The 21,200-nt window shown below is 40.3% G+C and overlaps 1 protein-coding gene and 1 pseudogene across 2 annotated transcripts in view; one reads left to right on the forward strand and one right to left on the reverse strand.

Moving 5' to 3' along the window:
* Window positions 1–350: 350 nt before the first annotated feature.
* LOC132491691 (heterogeneous nuclear ribonucleoprotein D-like) lies at window positions 351–4,262 on the reverse strand (annotated as a pseudogene).
* ZNF169 (zinc finger protein 169) overlaps window positions 3,878–21,200 on the forward strand; it is a 46,084-nt gene continuing 28,761 nt past the window's right edge. For both annotated transcript variants that reach the window (XM_060102448.1, XM_060102449.1), the window contains exons 1-2: window positions 3,878–3,916; window positions 16,429–16,516. In XM_060102448.1, coding sequence (XP_059958431.1) covers window positions 16,484–16,516 — 33 coding nt within the window. In that variant the 5' untranslated portion in view covers window positions 3,878–3,916; window positions 16,429–16,483. The remainder of the gene's footprint in view (window positions 3,917–16,428; window positions 16,517–21,200) is intronic.

A 21,200-nucleotide genomic window follows, 5' to 3' on the forward strand; every position in this document is an offset into this window, starting at 1 on the left:
AAAGGCATTTCTTTACAGTCCTTCCTTCATAGTAAGGTAATGCTATTAAATAATCCAGTCCATCCACAAACAGCTCCCCGTATCTGCTGTAGTGTCTTCTACCATATCATTCTATATTTATGCATGTGTGAGATAAGTGTTCTAAACATTCTTATTTTGATAACCTGAACCTGTTGTTACTTGTGGGCTCTTGTCCTCTCCAAATTACACAGTAAAGTCCATGGCAAATGGGAAGAAGTTCAGTGTTGGTTCCTGCCTTATATCCCTTACTGTGCCACTGCCTCTTGTACCATAGTTTCCTCCACCGTAAGTTTCTCTTATGTTCCTACTGTCACCAAAATTTCCACTCTTCATTGGACCATAGATATAAGGTTGCTAATTATAATTTTAAAAACATTCTAATTTCCACTTCCATAATTTTTTCCTGCAGAGTTGTCATAATCACCTCTGTAGCCTCCCCACTACCCACCTCTGACTGCCAGATCCAGGTCCTCCACTATTATATCTTCATCTTCCTCCTTCATAACCTGTGCTACCTCTAAAATTGCCACCTCCAGATCTTCCTCCATACCCATTATAGCTATCCCCCAATCCATGTCCTCTTCCATATTCATCAGATCCTACTCTAAACTTGCCTCATGATCCTGGTCCCAAAATTCACTGCCTCTGCACGAATCCCTCAAAGTCTCCTCTGCCACTACTAGAACTTTGGACTTCCTGTGTTTCTTGTCTAGATAAAGCCTTTCTTACTTCTGACCACTGATGGTATGGTATTGCTGCAGTACAGTTTAATCCACATGATCATGTTTATCAAAAGTAGTAAACCCAGAACTTCCCTTGTGGTCAAGTGGTTAAGACTCTGTCCTTTCAAAGCAGAGGATGTGGGTTCAATCCCTGATCAGGGATCCCATGTGCCGAACAGCGCAGCCAAAAAAAAAAAGTAATAAACCCAATGCTTCTTTTCTTTCCACACTGCCTATCAGTAATTATCTCAAATGATATCAACTTTTCCATAGTCCTTGCAGTAATCTCTAAGCTGATGTTCTTTGGTATCTTCTTTAGTTCCACCAACAAACAGCTTTTCAGTTACATGAGTGCCGGCTTTCCAGATTCCTCTCTGGCTATGGAACATTTTGGCTCAATCACTCTTCCATCAATTGAATGAGATTTTGCAGCCATGGCAGCATCAACCTTATCTATGGATGGAAAAGTTACAAAACCAAATATTCTTGAGTTTCGCTTTCAGGATCTCTCATTACCACAGTCTGTAAGTTTTCCCCGTGGCTCATAGTAGTTCCTCAAGCTTTCTTCTCTGGTTTCAAAGCTTAAGCCACCAATAATGTTTATAGAAATGTCCTTTTCTCTCTCAATAGCAGACTCAGTCACTTCAGCTGGATTTCAGCCCAGACAGATGAGAGAGATATCCACCAATGAGCATGAGCATACTTGTCCTGACACTGTTGTCTTGAGGCTTCTTTTCTTGATGGTCTCTGCTTCAGTGTAATGCATGTAGAGGCCTTCCGGACCACAAGATGGTTTTCAAAATCATTTATATTTCATGTTAGATCTCTGACTTCTCTTTTTATATTTGTTTTGTGAGCTAGCTTAATTTCCCCAAGTAACTATTTTTTCTTAAACTTTCCAAACTGAAGCTTTCCATCTTTCTCAATTTTCCTCCCTCTCTCCCTTCCATTTTATTGACTTTCCCTTTAGTTCCATTTAGCTGACTTGCATTACTGTCACACTGATTATTATAGTTTTATATTAAAATGCTAATAATAGAGCAAACTGGGTTTTATTATTTATCACCATTTTTGATAAATATCATCAATATAGTCATCCAGATATATATTAGAATTACTTTGTGGTGTTGAAATATATGCAAATGCTATTTTAAGTGAATTTTATTAAATTTACTGCTCATTTTACGGGAAACCTTGAATCTAGTTTCTTCAAAAATTTTTTATATAAGAATATGTATATTTATGCATACACAATTCATGTAAAAATGGAAGTGACTTTTAAGATTTCTGAAACATATTTGACATAATTCTCCCGTAAATTTAACATAAAGATTCTCTCAATCAGGCATTTAGGCCTAATTTTGCCCCTGTCATTGAGGCAAAATTCTTGTGAGAATTCTTTACTCCACACCATGTGAATTATGAAGATTTCCACTCTGTCTGGCAGGAACAGGCACTATTCCTGGCCCTATGTGAGCTCACGGTATTTCTCTCTAATCTTTTTCAGTTTCTTTCCTGGGGGGTTGCACGTGTGCACATTCGTTGGCACTCAACTGACACTTGAGAAAGAGGTCCCTCCAGTTGGATTTCCCTTCTCTGTCCTGTGGCCTGAAATTTCTCTCCATCCAGTGATGTTCAAAGTCTCATCTGGTTTCTTACCTATTTCTCAGGGTTCATGGCTCTTCATTGTCTTATGTCCAATGTCTTCAAACCTGTCATTTCATATGTTTTGTTTTTTTAAAGTTGATTTAGGCAAGAGGTTAAATCTGGTTCTCATTATTTCATTTTGAGTAAATAGGAAGTAATTTGAAAACACTTTCCTCAAATTCCTAGAAAAAGAGTACGTCTGTTTATTAATACTTTTTAAATATAAATTTATTTTATTTATTTTGGCTGCATTGGGTCTTTGTTGCTGCACACAGGCTTTCTCTAGTTGTGGCAAGCGGGAGATACTCTGCTGTGCATGGGCTTCTCATTGTGGTGGCTTCTCTTGTGGCAGAGAATGGGCTCTAGGTACACGGGCTTCAGTAGCTGTGACACGTGGGCTCAGTAGTTGTGGCACACGGGCCCTAGAGCACAGGTTCAGTAGTTGTGGCACACAGGCTTAGTTGCTCTGTGGCATGTGGGATCTTCCCAGACCAGGGTTCGAACCTGTGTCCCCTGCATTGGCAGACAGATTCTTAAGCACTGCACCACCAGGGAAGCCCTGTTTATTAATACTTTGAAATGTTTCTAAGCTTCCTATTCTGTTACAACTAATCAGCGATTTTTGTATTAGTAAAATAATTTTAATTTTAGTTATTGTAGCTTTAAATGTCTTCATGCTTAGTTTTCCTCATTTTTTCTTCTAATTATTGTTATTTTTAATAAACTTCAGAATTTTTCCTCTTTAAAAAAGAAAAATAGGGCTTCCCTGGTGGCGCAGTGGTTGAGAGTCCGCCTGCCGATGTAGGGGACACGGGTTCGTGCCCCAGTCAGGGAAGATCCCACGTGCCGCGGAGCGGCTGGGCCCGTGAGCCATGGCCGCTGGGCCTGTGCGTCTGGAGTCTGTGCTCCGCAACGGGAGAGACCACAACAGTGAGAGGCCCGCGTACCGCAAAAAAAAAAAAAAAAAAAGGAAAAAAAAAAAAGAAAAAAAAAGAAAAATGCCAGGACCTTTGGCATATTTTAAAAGTTCATTCATTACGCGCTGTTATTTAAATATAAAAACACTAGGGTGAATCTGCAGTATGGAGGACAAGTACACATCCAGGTGACTAAAAACTAAGAGGACCCCACAAGTTAAAAAAGAAAGATTTTAATGCTCACCTGAACCACCTGAACCACCCTTCTAATGTACCTGAAAGTCACTTTACTAGACTTTACTTATCTAATTTTCCACAATTTCTCCCAGAGCCCAAGTGGCTGTAATTATGGATCTTGAGCGCGGGTTCCAACGGAGCAGAAGAGAGGCGTACTGGAGCTCAACAACTGGGTCCAGTGGGGAAAAGTGCCCGCGCCCCGGCGCATTGTGGGTAATGTAGTCCCGCGCCCACCGGTGATCTGGCGAGTACGGTCTTGAGCTGTCTGGGCATTTTGGGTATTGTAGTCCCGCCCAAAGGTATTGTGGGTATCGCACTTCCGCTTCGGGCTTTCGTATTTCTGCACATTGTGACCATCTTTTAACTCTCGTGGTGAGCAAGCCCTCCCATGGCTGCTGACTCCCGGGATTAGAGGGTTGGGAAAACTTGGCGAGGGCAGGCGGGGTTGGTCTTCCCTGTCCGCGGGTTCCTTCAGGTTTGATTGTTTTCCGGACGGGGTCGGACGCAGTCCACCTAGTAGGGGTTGTGGGCTGGGGTCTCGGGTCTCGTGCTGTCCGGCGGTGCAGGGGAGCCAGCGTCCTGTCCCGGAGGGGTCTGGACTGGTGCAGGTGATTTGGGGGACATAAGTACCCCTCGCCCGGAGCAGACGTCTCCACTGCTGGGGCGCGCGGCTCGGCCATCCTTCCTGGGTCTTAATTGGGGAGCGCGGCTCGGGCATCCTTGCTGGGTCTTAATTGGGGAGCGCGGCTGGGTGGTGCCAACCATGGTGATGGAGGCGCCGCTTGGCCCCAATGTCCCGGATTTTGGGGAAAGGACTGACCTGGGGCAAACACCCAGACTTGTCTTGATTGAGGTGGGGAGGACGACTTGGGTCAGCGGCATCGGGGCCCGCAGGCTCCTGGGGGAGTTGGAAGGGCCTGGTGGGAGTCAGACGTCCCCAGGTTTGCGTGGAGCGTCCTTTTGCCCAGATCGGCGACTCCAGAAGTTGTCTGGCTCCTCCGGCGCTGGGGCTCTTCCAGGAGCTTGGGGTGGAGCAAGTGGAGTGCAGCCCACGGGGCAGGGAATTTTCCTCAATCCCCAGGGGGCTGGTGGCTGACTCCCTGAATGACTGGGGATGGGAGAGAGGAGTGGGTGGTAAGACGACCAGACTTAAGTTTTATTTTAAATTTTGCATTATGAAAACATTGTAAATATACACAGAAGTAGGCGTGAGGTCTCCTGGATTCATCGCTCAGATTCACCACTTATGAATGAGAGCCCTATCTTTCTCCCCCAAATCTGCAACCTCAAGTGTGCGTCTCTTTGGGCTTTGCCTTTCCCTCGGGACCTATCCCAGGCCTTCTGTGGGAGCCTCGCCCTCCATAGGGAGAATTCAAATCCAGGTCTGCCTCTTTCTCATAGTCACGTTGAGCAAGGTACTGAACCTCCTGGGGCTGTTGGGAGTGTGGAAAGGGTAAAACGGGTGTCTGGTACATGCTAATATGACGTTCATTTCAATAACGTTCAACAACCCCCATAGGCACATAGAAGATTAATGTCATGCTGGATATCAGCATGACATGAGAGAAGGCTTAGTCTAAAACCCATAACCCCAATTCTGTCCCGCGTATTGTCCTTCCCTTCCATACCTGGTTCTGATACCTTACTTTAGTGAAGTGCTCCCCAACTGCAGGCTTGGGGATTTCCAGCCTGCTGTCTGTGCTGGGAGAGAATCCTGAGGCCAGAACCACTTCTGTTGTACCAGGTTTGCCCTGGAGCTCTCTGTTCTCTCACATCCAGAGGGGACTGCCCGTTAGGGAGGAGAGAACTCCTAGGGGCCTGGCAGCCCTGCCTCAGATGGGTACCACTTCCTTGTTGTGTTCTTATCTTTGGTCATAATGGAGAGTGTGTCCTTGATATCCTATGCCAAAGTCATAGTCCCTTTGGGGCACAGCTGCAGGTGGTCTTCCAGGAAGCCAGGCTTGTTCTTGAAGGGGCACATTCCTGTGCCCTCATTCAGGGCTTTCCATCTTCTCCGGAGGTGCTCCTGCATTGTCCTGCATTGTTTCTCTCCATATACATTCACTGTTGTATTCTCAGGGCCTTAGAGTGCTGCCAAAACAACGATGGTGAAAAGTACTGTTTTGTTAGCAGTAGTCCTGTGTCGGCAGTGTGCTTTCTATTCACTGCCATATTTTATTTTCTCAGTCACCTTGCACATTAGGTAGTTGAATTCTCATTTTCTAGAGAGGAAAATGGTATAGTAGAGGATTAAGTAACTTTTACTTTGGAGCTATTAAAACTTTCAAAGTTTTGATGAAAATTTAAAAGGAGCTGCTCTATTCTTCACGTTTGTCTCATACATCTAATGCTGATAAAGATAAACTATATGTTCATTTTCTCCTGATCATTGGTCTCAGCCCCTAACAGTAATGGTGACATTAATGACACCAGCAGAAGGCTGGAATCAGACCAGTGTTTGAAGTCCACATACCACCCACCCCTACCCCCACCCCCATAAAGTTTTTTCTCCTTTTCTTTTTTGGGGGTATAGAAGGAGATGGAGTTATTACATTTAAATTTTATTATGAAAAGTTTACAAATGCAGCCAAAAGTAGTGAGAATACTGAAAGAACATCTTTGTACCCCTCACTCAGCTTCAGCAGTTGTTAACATTCTGCTCTTCTCTTTCTTTTAATTTTCTCTGTTGTAGTATTTTGCAGCAAATCCCAGGTATTTTACCTGTAAATACTTCAGTGTGCATCGTTTTTGAATAAGGACTTTAAAGAAAATAACCTTTATACCAATTGGCACACCCAACAAAATTAACCATAATTCCTTAATGTCATCTAATATTCAACCTGTGTTCAGTTACCCCATTTGTCTCAAAATGCCTTGCTACAGTTTAAATCCTACTCTCTTAACCCAGTTAAGAGGCATGAACAGGGAAATATCTGGAATTCTGTCTTCTGAATCCCCCCTTCCCCTTTCTTTATACCCACTCTTGCCTTGCTGATCTTTGTTAATAGCAGGAGTCCACCTCTGGGCACTTACTCCTTGACCTCAGCATTCTTCTTGCCTCCTTGTGTTTTACAGATTTTCTCTCTAATCTGATGAGCTGTTAAATCCTGTCAATTCTTCTTCCCTTTCTCCTCTCCCCTCACCTTTGTGTTAGCTCAGCATAATTTGTCTTTCCCCATGTTCTAGTTTGTCTGTTAAGAAAGGACCCTCCCTTTAGGCTCTGAAGTTGGACTCTTAGGCTCCACCACCTATTGACTCTGTGACCTTGGATATTGCCTCTGTTCTATGTGCCTCCCTTTTTCTTATCTGTAAAATGGGGTTGATAGCAATGTCAGGGTTGTTGGGAGGTGGAAATGTGCCTGTGCTTCTGAAGTGGTTAGGGTGCCTGGCGCACAGTGAGTGCTCAGGGAAAAGTGAGGTGTGGTGATGATTATTATCAATTCTGAATTTCCCCCCCAACCCACCTTTCCAGAATTATCCTTTACTCTTCACTCTGATTGGACTCTGTCTTACAGTCTCATGGGAATATATTCTATTCCATGCAGTTGTATTCCTTCATGCCTTTATTATTATTTTGAATTTTATTTTATTTTTTTTTATATAACAGGTTCTTAGTAGTTATCCATTTTAAACACTAGTGTATATATGTCAATCCCAATCTCCCAACTCATACCACCACCACCACCACCCCCGCCACTTTCCCCCCTTGGTGTCCATACGTTTGTTCTCTACATCTGTGTCTCAATTTCTACCCTGCAAACTGGTTCATCTGTACCATTTTTCTAGGTTCCACGTATATGTGTTAATATACGATATTTGTTTTTCTCTTTCTGACTTACTTCACTCTGTATGACAGTCTCTAGATCCATCCACGTCTCTACAAATGACCCAATTTTGTTCCTTTTTATGGCTGAGTAATATTCCATTGTATATATGTACCACATATTCTTTATCCATTCATCTGTCGATGGGCATTTAGGTTGCTTCCATGACATGGCTATCGTAAATAGTGCTGCAATGAACATTGGGGTGCATGTGTCTTTTTGAATTATGGTTTTCTCTGGGTATATGCCCAGTAGTGGGATTGCTGGGTCATATGATAATTCTATTTTTAGTTTTTTAAGGAACCTCCATACTGTTCTCCATAGTGGCTGTATCAATTTACATTCCCACCAACAGTGCAGGAGGGTTCCCTTTTCTCCACACCCTCTCCAGCATGTGCTGTTTGTAGATTTTCTGATGATGCCCATTCTAACTAGTGTGAGGTGATACCTCACTGTAGTTTTGATTTGCATTTCTCTAATAAGAAGTGGTGTTGAGCAGCTTTTCATGTGCTTCCTGGCCATCTGTATATCTTCCTTGGAGAAATGTCTATTTAGGTTTTCTGCCCATTTTTGGATTGGGTTATTTGTTTTTTTAATATTGAGCTGCATGAGCTGTTTATATGTTTTGGAGATTAATCCTTTTTCTGTTGATTCATTTTCAAAAATTTTCTCCCATTCTGAGGGGTGTCTTTTCATCTTGTTTGTAGTTTCTTTTGCTTTGCAAAAGCTTTTAAGTTTCATTAGGTCCCATTTGTTTATTTTTGTTTTTATTTCCATTACTCTAGGAGGTGGATCAAAAAATATCTTGCTGTGATTTATATTAAAGAGTGTTCTTCCTATGTTTTCCTCTAAGAGTTTTATAGTGTCCAGTCTTACATTTAGGTCTTTAATCCATTTTGAGTTTATTTTTGTGTATGGTGTTAGGGAGTGTTTTAATTTCATTCTTTTACATGTAGCTGTCCAGTTTTCCCAGCACCACTTATTGAAGAGACTGTCTTTTCTCCATTGTATATCCTTGCCTCCTTTTCCATAGATCAGTTGACCATAGGTGCGTGAGTTTATCTCTGGGCTTTCTATCCTGTTCCATTGATCTATATTTCTGTTTTTGTGCCAGTAGCATATTGTCTTGATGACTGTAGCTTTGTACTATAGTCTGAAGTCAGGGAGTCTGATTCCTCCAGTTCCATTTTTTTTCCTCAAGACTGCTTTGGCTATTTGGGGTCTTTTGTGTCTCCATACAAATTTTAAGATTTTTTGTTCTAGGTCTGTAAAAGATGCCATTGGTAATTTGTTAGGGATTGCATTGAATCTGTAGATTGCTTTGGGTAGTAGAGTCATTTTCACAATATTGATTCTTCCAATCCAAGAACATGGTATATCTCTCCATCTATTTGTATCATCTTTATTTTCTTTCATCAGTGTCTTATAGTTTTCTGCATACAGGTCTTTTGTCTCCCTAGGTAGGTTTATTCCTAGGTATTTTATTCTTTTTGTTGCAGTGGTAAATGGGAGTGTTTCCTTAATTTCTCTTTCAGATTTTTCATCATTAGTGTATAGGAATGCCAGAGATTTCTGTGCATTAATTTTGTATCCTGCAACTTTACCAAATTCATTGATTAGCTCTAGTTGTTTTCTGGTGGCATCTTTAGGATTCTCTATGTATAGTATCATGTCATCTGCAAACAGTGACAGTTTTACTTCTTCTTTTCCAATTTGTATACCTTTTATTTCTTTTTCTTCTCTGATTGCCGTGGCTAGGACTTCCAAAACTATGTTGAATAATAGTGGTGAGAGTGGACATCCTTGTCTTTTTCCTGATCTTAGAGGAAATGCTTTCAGTTTTTCACCATTGAGAATGGTGTTTGCTGTGGGTTTGTCATATATGGGCTTTATAATGTTGAGGTAGGTTCCCTCTATGCCCACTTTCTGGAGAGTTTTTATCATAAATGGGTGTTGAATTTTGTCATAAGCTTTTTCTGAATCTATTGAGATGATCATATGGTTTTTCTTCTTCAATTTGTTAATATGGTGTATCACATTGATTGATTTGCGTATATTGAAGTATCCTTGCATCCCTGGGATAAATCCCACTTGATCATGGTGTATGATCCTTTTAATGTGTTGTTGGATTCTGTTTGCTAGTATTTTGTTGAGGATTTTTGCATCTATATTCATCAGTGTTATTGGTCTGTAATTTTCTTTTTTTGTAGTGTCTTTGTCTGGTTTTGATATCAGGGTGATGGTGGCCTCATAGGATGAGTTTGGGAATGTTCCTTCCTCTGCAATTTTTTTGGAAGAGTTTGAGAAGGATGGGTGTTAGCTCTTCTCTAAATGTTTGATAGAATTCACCTGTGAAGCCATCTGGTCCTGCATTTTGTTTGTTGGAAGATTTTTAATGACAGTCAATTTCATTACTTGTGATTGGTCTGTTCATATTTTCTAATTCTTCCTGGTTCAGTCTCAGAAGGTTGTGCTTTTCTAAGAATTTGTCCATTTCTTCCAGGTTGTCTGTTTCATTGGCAGAGAATTGCTTGTAGTAGTCTCTTAGGATGCTTTGTATTTCTGTGGTGTCTGTTGTAACTTCTCCTTTTTTCTTTTCTAATTTTATTGATTTGAGTCGTCTCCCTGTTTTTCTTGAAGTGTCTGGCCAATGGTTTATCAATTTTGTTTCTCTTCTCAAAGAACCAGCTTTTAGTTTTATTGATCTTTGCTATTGTTTTCTTTGTTTCTATTTATTTCTGCTCTGACCTTTATGATTTCTTTCCTTCTACTAACTTTGGGTTTTGTTTGTTCTTTCTCTAGTTCCTTTAGGTGTAAGGTTAGAATGTTTATTGAGGTTTTTCTTGTTTCTTGAGGTAGGCTTGTATCGCTAAAAACTTCCCTCTTAGAACTGCTTTTGCTACATCCCATAGGTTTTGGATTGTCGTGTTTTCATTGTCATTTGTCTATAGGTATTTTTTGATTTCCTCTTTGATTTCTTCAGTGATCTCTTGGTTATTTAGTAACATATTGTTTAGACTCCATGTGTTTGTGTTTTTTACGTTTTGTTCCCTGTAATTGATTTCTTATCTTATAGTGTTGTGGTCAGAAAAGATGCTTGATATGATTTCAATTTTCTTAAATTTACTGAGGCTTGATTTGTGACCCAAGATGTGATCTGTCCAAGTGTCATCTGCAGTTTTTGGGTGGAATGTCCTATAAATATCAATTAAATCTTCACTCTCATTATTCTGAATTCTTTTTCTGGAAGGTTGCCTATCTCCACTTCATTTAGTTGTTTTTCTGGGGTTTTATCTTGTTCCTTCATCAGGTACATAGCCCTCTGCCTTTTCATCTTGTCTATCTTTCTGTGAATGTGGTTTTTGTTCCACAGGCTGCAGGATTGTAGTTTCCTTGCTTCTGCTGTCTGCCCTCTGGTGGATGAGGCTATCTAAGAGGCTTGTGAAGGTTTCCTGATGGAAGGGAATGGTGGTGGGTAGAGCTGGCTGTTGCTCTGGTGGACAGAGCTCAGTAAAACTTTAATCCGCTTGTCTGCTTATGGGTGGGGCTGGGTTCCCTCCCTGTTGGTTGTTTGGCCTGAGGCGACCCAACACTGGAGCCTACCTGGGCTCTTTGGTGGGGCTAATGGCGGACTGTGGGACGGCTCATGCCAAGCAGTACTTCCGAGAACTTTTGCTGCCAGTGTCCTTGTCCTCATGGTGAGACACAGCCACTGCCTGCCTCTGCAGGAGGCCCTCTAACACTAGCAGGTAGGTCTGGTTCAGTCTCCTATGTGGTCACTGCTCCTTCCCCTGGGTCCCAGTGTGCACACTACTTTGTGTGTGCCCTCTAAGAGTGGAGTTTCTATTTCCCCCAGTCCTATCGAAGTCCTGCAATCAAATCCCACTAGCCTTCAAAGTCTGATTCTCTAGGAATTCCTCCTCCCGTTGCTGGACCCCCAGCTTGGGAAACCTGACGTGTGGCTCAGAACCTTCAGTTCAGTGGGTGGACTTCTGTGGTATAAGTGTTCTCCAGTTTGTGAGTCACCCACCCAGCGGTTATGGGATTTGATTTTATTGTGATTGTGCCTCTCCTACTGTCTCATTGTGGCTTCTCCTTTGTCTTTGGATGTTGGGTATCTTTTTTGGTGAGTCCCAGTGTCTTCCTGTCAATGATTGTTCAACAGTTAGTTGTGATTCCGGTGCTCTTGCAAGAGGGAGTGAGAGCATGTCCTTCTACTCCGCCATCTTGAACCAATCTCTTCCTTCATGCCTTTATGCTTCACAAATTCACTCTTGTTATCTAAGTAGCTCAGATGTTTCTCCAGTGCAAAGATTTCTGAATGTTCTCTGGCAGAATTACTCCTATTGCTCCCTTTAGTCCCAGAACACCTTATACACGAGGACTCCAGTGCTTACATTGTACATCCTGTTTGTCCCACTGGTTTTGAGATGGTGCTTTGAGGGACAGGCACCTTGTCTGCTCCTCATAGGTCACTGATTGGCACCCAACTGTGAGGATATGAGGGGCTGTCCTTTCTGCCTGGAAAGGTTTGTAGGAGGACTGATGGAAACTCAAGTGGAAAAGGGGGTTAGGCTATTATTGGGGTAGACCGTGGGTGCCAAAATAATAGGTGTGGACCTATTTTTGTGGTCATTGGGACCCACTGCAGGGTTCTGAGCAGAGAAGGCTCATCATTTCCTCCTTCAGTTATTACCTCATCTCTATGTTCTCCTTTATAATGGAAATCATCAAGAGAGTTTTCTATGTTTGATAATCCAGTTTTTTTCTGCCCAATCTCTAATTAATTTCCAGCTATTTGGGATGTTTTTAGATAATTTATTGTTACTGATTTCTTATTCAATTCCACTCAAGTCAGAGAACCTTCATAGTGTTTTCCACAGTGTCTATACAGTGCACTAGGGTTTCAGTTTCTCCACATCCTCGCCAAAACTTGTTATTTTGTCGGTGTGTGTGTGTTGTTTTTAGTTTTTTAAATTATGGCCATTTTAATGGGTACAGGTGCTATCTCATTGTGGTATTGATTTGTATTTCCCTGGTAATTTGTAGTGCTTAGCATCTTTTCATATGCTGTTGGCCATATGCTGTTTATTTAAGTCCTTAGTCCATTTTTTAGTCTGGATATATGTTTTTTGTTAGTGAGCTGGAGTTCTTTATATATTCGGGATATTAACCCTTTATCTGATACATGGTTTGCATCTATTTTCTTTCATTCCATAAATTGCCTTTTCACTTTGTTGTTTGTTCCCTTGCTGCACAGAAGTTTTTAAGTTTAACGTAGTCTCATTTGTCTATTTTTGCTTTTGTTGCTTGTGCTTTTCATGTTATATCCAAGAAATTATTGCCTATTCCAATGTCATGAAGCTTCTCCCCTATGTTTCCTTCTAGGCGTTATACAGTTTCAGGCCTGGGGTTTAGCAATTTTAATATTTGCAAATAATCAACCTTTGGCTTTTTAATTTTCTTTGGAGTTTCATTGTTATTTTTTCCTCTTTATTAGTTTCTTCTTTTTTTTTCCTTTTAATTTCCTAGCGTCTTAAGGTGGGAGCTGGAGTTGTTTTTTTTAAATTAAAACTTTTCTGGTGTATTCATTTAAAGCTATAAGTTTCCCTTTAAGAACTGCCTTAGCTGCTGTGTTTGTTGCTAGAATTGCCATAATCACCACAGACTGGGTAGCTTAAACGACAGAGATTGATGTTCTCTCAATTCTGGAGGCTAGAAGTTAAAGATCAAGGTGTTGGCAGTGTTGGTTTTTTCTGAGGCCTTTCTTTGGCTTATAGCTGGCTGTCTTCTCCCTGTTTACATGGGCTTCCCTCTGGACCTGTCTGTGTTCAAATTTCCTCTTATAAGGACACCAGTTATATTGGATTAGGGCCCACCCTAATAATGCCATTTTAACCTAATTACCTCGTTGAAGACCTATCTAAAAATACAATCACATTCTAAGGCACTGGAGGTTATGAATTCACATATGAATTTCATAGGAGACACAATACACCTGTAATAGATCTATATCACAAATTTGGTTAGTTGTCATATGTTTTGATATGTTGTGTTTATTAAATTATTCAGTTAAAAGTATTTCTAAATGTCCCATGGAATTTTTTCTTTCATCCATATCTCCTTTAGACCAGTATTGCTTTACTGATTCCTACTTTAATTCCATCTTGGGCAAAGAACATACTCTTTTTAAGTTTCAGTCCTTTGAAATTGGTGACTTGTTTTATATGCCTTGGAATTTCATTTTCCTTGGTTAATATTCTTTGTGCCCTTGGAGGGTTTAGCATTCTATAAATGTCAATTTGATCAATACTGCCTGATAGTATTTTTTAAACCTTCTGTTTTTCTTCTTTACTGTTAGTTTGCTTTTTCATTTACTGAGAGGTGTATCAAGTTTTTTTAACTGTGATTATGATTGTTTCTCTTTTCCACTCTCATTATTTTCCTTCCTGTATTTTTTCCAGTCTATGACTTGACTTTTTATTTTCTTGCCAGTATCTTTTGCAGAACAGAAGTCTTTTAATCCTAACAGAATCCACCATATCAATATTTTTCTTTCATTGGTTGTGTTTCTGGTGTTATATCTGAAGAGACACTGCCAAGTCCCTGGTCACCTATATTTTCTCCCATGTTATTTTCTAGGAGTTTTATAGTTTCATATTTTACCTTTAGCTCTGCTATCCATTTTTTAAAAATCAATCAATTAATTAATTAATTAATGGCTGTGTTGGGTTTTTGTTGCTGTGCGCAGGCTTCTTATGGTGGTGGCTTCTCTTGTTCTAGAGCACAGGCTCTAGGCACACAGGCTTCAGTAGTTGTGGCACGCAGGCTCAGTAGTTGTGGCTCGCGGGCTCTAGAGCACAGGCTCAGTAGTTGTGGCGCACGGGCTTTGTTGCTCCACAGCATGTGGGATCTTCCTAGACCAGGGCTCGAACCCGTGTCTCCTGCATTGGCAGGAGGATTCTTAACCACTGTGCCACCAGGGAAGTCCCTGCTATCCATTTTGAGTTAATTTTTATGGCAGGTACAAGGTCTGTGTATGTGGATGTTCAGTTGTTCCAATACTGCCATTTATTGAAAAGATAGTCCTTTCTCCATTAATTTTTCCTTGCTCAGTTGACTTTATTTATGTGAGTCTATTTCTATGCTCTCTATTCTGTTCCATTGATCCGTTTGTCTATTTTTTAAATTTATTTTTTGCCAATACCACACTTTCTTAATTCCTGTAGCTTTATAGTAAGTTGCAAAATCTGGTCACGTCAGTCTTCTGACTTTGTTGTTCTTCAGTATTGTGTTGGCTCTTCTGGGCCCTTGCCCTTCTGTATAAACTTTAGAACCAGTTTGTTGATATCTTCAAAGTAACTTGCTGGGATTTTAATGGATTGAATGTATAGATCAAGTTGGGAAGAACTGACATCTTAACAATATCAGGTCTCCCTATCCATAATATGGACTATCCATTTTATTAGATCTTTGATTTTTTTTCAGCAGAGTTTTGTAGTTTTCCTCATATAGATCTTATATGAAAAATTTAAAAAGATTTCTACCTAAGTATTTCATTTTTCTGGGTGCTAATGTTGATTTTAAAATCCATCTGTTCATGGCTGGTATAGGAAAGCAGTTGATTTTTGTATATTAACCTTGTATCCTGCAGCTTTGATATATCACTTGTTCTAGAAATTTCTTGCTGATTCTTTGGGATTTTCTGCATAGACAATCAGGTCATCTGCAGACAAAGACAGTTTTATTTCTTCCTTCCCAATCAGTATACCTTTTATTTCCCTTTCTTATCTTCTTACATTAGCTTGGAATTCCAGCATGGTGTTGAATAGGAGTGGTGAAAGGTGACATTCTTGCCTTGTTTTTGATCTTAGTGGATAGCATCTAGTTTCTCAGCATTAAATATGATGTTAGTTGTAGATTTTGCACTTTTTATTTAAGCATAGCCACAATTATTTGCAGAGAGTATCAGCACAGCCCATTTTTAGCCTAATCCTAACAAAATTAATATTGATTCTTTAATGTCATCTAATATCTTATCAGTGTTCTTATTTCCTTGATTGCCTCCAAAATGTCTAAACAAGGTCCACACATTGTATTTGATTGCTGTCACTTAAGTCTTCCTTTTATTCCATAAGACCTCCCTCTTTTTATGCTATTAACTTGTTGAAATCTTCATGTTTTTAAAAAATTGCAAATTATGTCAGTTCGCCCTCAGTACTTCAGCATCATTTCTTAATTGTGACTTGTTTTTCTCTATATCCAGAATCTCATGATCCTACCTAACAATATTCACAATAATTATCTAACATTATCTAATACCCAGTTCATTTGAATTGGCCTTCATAGTCCCCGAAATGTTTTTCAGTTCATTTGTGCAGACTAGTCAATCAAGACTAATAGATGACATCTGAAGAATGGTTTATCTCTTAAGTGGATTTGCATTAAGGACAATCTCTCCTCTTAAAAATTTTGTCATGAAATTGACCTGTTGAAGACCTAGGGTATTTTATGACTGCCCATTCTTAAATTTCAAGTCACATTTCAAATCTTGGGTATATAAGTGAAGGGGAAGGTGCAGCCAGGTTATGGCTTCTACCGTGCTTCAAGTTCCCCCGTCCCCCAAATCTACATTCTGTCCTGAGCTGTAGTGGTCTTTCTGTTTTGAATTTCCTAGGCCTTGTCCTTTGGCCTCAGGGCTGATGTGGATGGGGAGCTTCTATTTTCACTATGATAGGTCACTTTATTTCTCAACGTGAATGCTCATCTGTGGGCACTGTGAGGCCCTTTCCTCTTAATAAGAGTCCACACAGTGACTTAATGGAGTCTCATCCAACTGCTGGGGCTGTGGACTTCATTTCCCAACTGGAGATTGGGACTAAACCTGCTGCTGGCCCAGCTCTGGGAGCCTTATTTACAGGACACACTGGTTAAGAATGGATGGCTCTGATGCCCTCTGCAACCTGCCTTCCTATCTCCTTCTTGCCTCTGCTGAACTGGGAGGCTGGATAGAAGGGTACTTCTCCCAAGCACCCCCTCACTTCTCTTCTCTTTCCCCAGCTCTGCCTCTGCAACTTGACTCTTCTCTAGGAAGAGCACTCAGCAGACCAAGACTATGGCCCCAGGGCTCCTGACAACCAGGGATGAGGTGAGTCCTGAAATTTCTTCCTAGCTCTTGCAGGATGGACCCATTGCCTTTTCTTGTCTTGGAGCTGCCTTGTTGGTACCTAGCCCTGATCTTGGAGGTGGGGTTCATCTTACCTGGAGCCTTTTCTCAGACTCCTGCTCCATTCATGACCTATGCATTCATCAAGTAGTAAAGTGTTATCAACACAGTTAAAACACAATCATGCTTATGTGCCCAGTGATTCCCAAGGCCTAAAAAAGGGAAGGAAGGCTTTCAAGGAAGGAGCCGCCTGAGCTGCCCCTGACAGATTTGACAAGTTAAAGAGCTGAGGGAATGCATTCCTGTGGGAATGTGGCTGGAATCCTAGCATGTCTCAGAGAGCAGGTGACCTGCAGGCTGTCCCTCATCATATGGGAAGCTTGGAGCAGTCAGTGGCCTTTCGTCACATCATTTTTCTCTGTTTAGAGGTGAGGATGCTGATCTGCTGTCTGCTGGTGATTCATGGGTAGACTTAGTTTGGCTGACCCCATGCATTATATTTGGGTTTTCCACACTTAAAAATTGGAAGATTACACCTAAGTCCTGAGTCCACACTCTTGGTGTGTATGACAAGTAGCTGGAGCCAAACGGCTTCTCCGTGGTGTTGTCACACCCCCTTGTGCCCCTTAACCCCATGGCTGAGGTGCCTGATTCGTTCATTACTTGCCTTGCCCTTGAAGGCTTTGCTTTCACCCCCTCTGAGCCTGGATGGAAGTAGTTCAGCCAGAATCCTGAAAGCCAGGCTGAGGAGTGTGGACTTGAACCTGGAACAAGTTCAGTTTTGAAGGATTCTGAGAAGGAATTTGCCATAAATAGTAATCGAATGAATGTATGTCCCGAAGGGAAGATTTTCTAATCCCTGAGACTAGGCATATTGTGAACTTGACATAATCAAACGGAGTTAACATTTACTGACCACCTAAACAGATGCCAGGTGGGATGCTTATGCTGATTATATCAATTACCAAAAATAGTGTCAGTTGGACTAATTAAGTTTTGCTTTGCCTGTCCTAAAAATATGACAAGTGTAGAATTTTTTTGTAAGATCTGAACTTGATCTTAATACTGAGCTCATAGAGTGGATATTTGTCTGTTACTGTATCAGTTAAAAATGATTGGTTTTGATGTTATCAGATATCGTTGAGGGCTGTATGTCCCCCAGTTGTCAAATCTTTTATACCTTTGAGAGAAAATGTTTATGTAGTGTATGCAATTCAGAATGTTCCCGGGGTGGGGGGGTGGCTTTTCTTTTGTATGTTTCACTTTTACCATTTCTGATGTTAATATAGAAGCATTCTTGGCCAAAATGGAGCATTACTTTTCCTGTCCCTATTCTGCCACTTCCTGTGGGATCCTTAGCACACCCTGAACCTTATCCTATCTATGAACAACATTTCTCAGTATACACTTTTTTCTTTTATTCATTCATGAAAAATTGATTCCAGGGCACGAGCATCTGAGTAGGTTTGTTTTTTAAGATGAAGTTTCCATACCTGCAAATGTAAGACACTTATAACATAGCTGTTTCATAAATGGACCCAATCTTAACTTACTTTGAAAGTACAACAGAACAAAGGGGTTTGCTTGTTTTTATGTTTGTTATTTGAGGCATAGAAATTATATATTTTAGGGTTCTTTAAATTGCATTTTCAGGTACTTTGTTATATGTCAGTTCTGAATTATATAGAATATTCTGACCTATATATACATCATGACATTTAGGCATTTTTTCCTAAGGGCTTTTACCTGAGAGGAGAAATTGGAATATGCATTAGAGTTGTGACATAGAAGGGGGTTGTACCTAGAGGCTATTAACTAGTAGGAAATTAGCACTTTTTAATTTAATCTCAAAATTTTTTGAATGTCTGCTGTGTGCAGGAGCCTTTGATGGTTTACAGACAGTGTTACCTATAGCACAGCCTCCATTCTTATAAGACTTCCAACTTTTTTAGGGGTTTACCTATCACTGGAATTAAATATTTTGAAAAGTTTTCATTGACATATAATTCATTTCCAATAAAATTTGCCCTTTTAAAGGGTACAATTCAGTAGATTTTAATATATTCACAAAGTTGTGCAACATTCACCACTATCTAATTCCATAGTGTTTTCAGACCCACCCCCACCCCAAAGAAACCCTGCACGCATTAGGAGTCACTCTCCATTCTCCCCTCCCCCAGCTCTTGACAACCACTAAACTATTTTTATAGATTTGGTTGTTCTGGATATTTCATATAAATGGACTCACATAATATGTGGTCTTTTATGTCTGTTTTCTTTCACTTAGCATAATATTTTCAAGATTCATCTGCATTGTAGCCCAAATCAGTAATTCATTCTGCTTTAAGGTTGAATAGTATTCCATTGTATGGCTATGAGACATTTTGTTTATTCATTTATCTATTGATAGACATTTCAATTATTCCTATCACTTGAATTTAATTAATATTTTTGGTCTGTGTGCATCTGACTGATTTTAATGATAAAATTGTAGTGTATTAAAACTAGTGACTACCCTACTGTCATACATTTAAAGTGAAGAAACCACAAACATTCATATTGAAATCAATGACTCTACAGGTTAAAAGTATTCACAGGAAGGGATGTGGGAACAGATGTATATGTATGACTGATTCACTTTGTTATAAAGCAGAAACTAATAAAAAAAAAAGTATTCACAGGTTTTCACTATTCCATCCCACTGTTTCTCAGTCATTGGAAATTTAACCTGTTCTCAATGTTTGAGAACCTATTTCTTTAGGAAATTTTGTTCATGAAATGAATTTTGGACTTACCACAAAATATGGCCAAGTGAAGAGACATGAGTGTTTTAAATCATATGAGCTACAACTCTATAGTAGAGTATCTATGTTCTTTTGTCTGCTTTCAAAACCATCCACAAGATGTTCTAACACCTCTGCTCTCTATTCTACCACTAGCTTACCTTTCCCTCCTGCCAGATGTTTTACCCTACCCAGAGGCTTTCTCCCTCTTCTGCTCATGGCATCTGTGTTCCCTTCCTCCCTACATGCCTCATCTTGATTCTTAACCCTCTGCTTTTTCCTCAACTATTCTGAATCTTACTCATCTTATAAATTTTAATTTTTTTGATATATAGTTTACATACCATAATTCTCCCTGTGGATGAAATTATCAGACAAGGACTTTAAAGTCTCTACATTAACTATGCCCAATGAGGAAAGGAAAACATAGCACTCACTATCAGCTATCAGATAAAATCAACTTCAAGACAGAGGGAAAGAAGACCATTTCGGAATGATAAAGGAGTCACTTCATCAGGAAGACATAAGAGTTATGTGTGTATATAACTGTTCAAAATAACAAAGCTTCAAAATAATTGTCAGAATTAAAGGGAGAAAAAGGCCCCCTTTTGAGTAATTGATAGAACAACTAGGTAAAAAATTAGTAAAGACATAGATGATCTGAAGAAAACTAACGACTGTGTTATCCTGGTTGATAATTGTAGAACACTGCAGCCTACAACTGTAGAATACACATTCTTTTCAAGTACATTTGGTGTGCTCACCAAGACAGACTACATGGGGAGTCTATAAAGGAAGTCTTAATAAATTTAAAAAGAGTTAAAGAATACAAAGTATATTCTATGACTTAAGAGAATTGTATTAGAAGTCAACAATAATATAAATTTAAAATATTGGAAATTAAACAACACACTCTTTACTAATCCTTACATCAAAGAAGAAATTGTAAGAGAAATTAGAACAGAGTGATGATGGAAATACAACATATCAAAGCTTGTGGGATGCTAACCTGGGTAGTTCTCCCTTGCCAGCCCTCTAGCAGTGCCCTCCACCACTTCTGGGGCTAGGGTCTCCCCTGGCATCCAACTTGGAGACCCATGCAGTGTCCCCAGAGGAACTGAGAGGAAGACAGAGTATTGCTGATTGGGCACCCATGTTCTCTCTCTCACTTGACTTTCTGTTCCTTGTTGGGGAATCTCATGGTCTGTGATTTGATGATGAGGTTACAAGGATTAGCAGTTGGGAAGTGACTGGAATGAACACCCCAGAGCCATCACCTGCTTACTTTCTTAGACTGGGATAGAGGCAGCTACATGTGGCCACAGTGCTAGCTTGCCAATCGGCTGATGAGCCACTCTGGACTTTATCTGAATTACTTTGGTATCAGGCACATTGCACCCAAAAGCAAGATCTCCTTTGCCTAATGAGAAAGAACTTCAGGACAGAAACATCATAGGCTCTGCCTTCAGTGGACTAATGTTGAATAGGAGAAAATTCATGTATAGAACCTAAATCAAAACAGGTAATTCTGCAATAAAGATGGAGACAAACCATCTTATTTTGTGAAAGAAATCTCAGATAATGGTTCCTTCTTGGTACTGGGGATGGTCTTGAGGCATGGTCCTTGGGAGCCTGGTTTGGGGAAAGCTTGTAACATTGGCTCAGGTTACATTCCTCCAAGACCCTCCCTGAGTAATTCTCTTGTATTTCTGGCAAGTGACCATGCCTCCCCAAATTCTGCAGGAACAAGAACCAAGGGATTTGATGAGTGTAGGAGCAACATCAGTCTAAACTCAGACTTTCCTACAAGGAGAGTGATACTTCAGGAAAAAGACCCCACAATTGTGTCATTTATGGCAGAGGCTTCAGATTCAATTATGAAC

This window comes from Mesoplodon densirostris, chromosome 6 (assembly GCF_025265405.1).
Source record: "Mesoplodon densirostris isolate mMesDen1 chromosome 6, mMesDen1 primary haplotype, whole genome shotgun sequence".
Classification (NCBI taxonomy): Eukaryota; Metazoa; Chordata; class Mammalia; order Artiodactyla; family Ziphiidae; genus Mesoplodon; species Mesoplodon densirostris.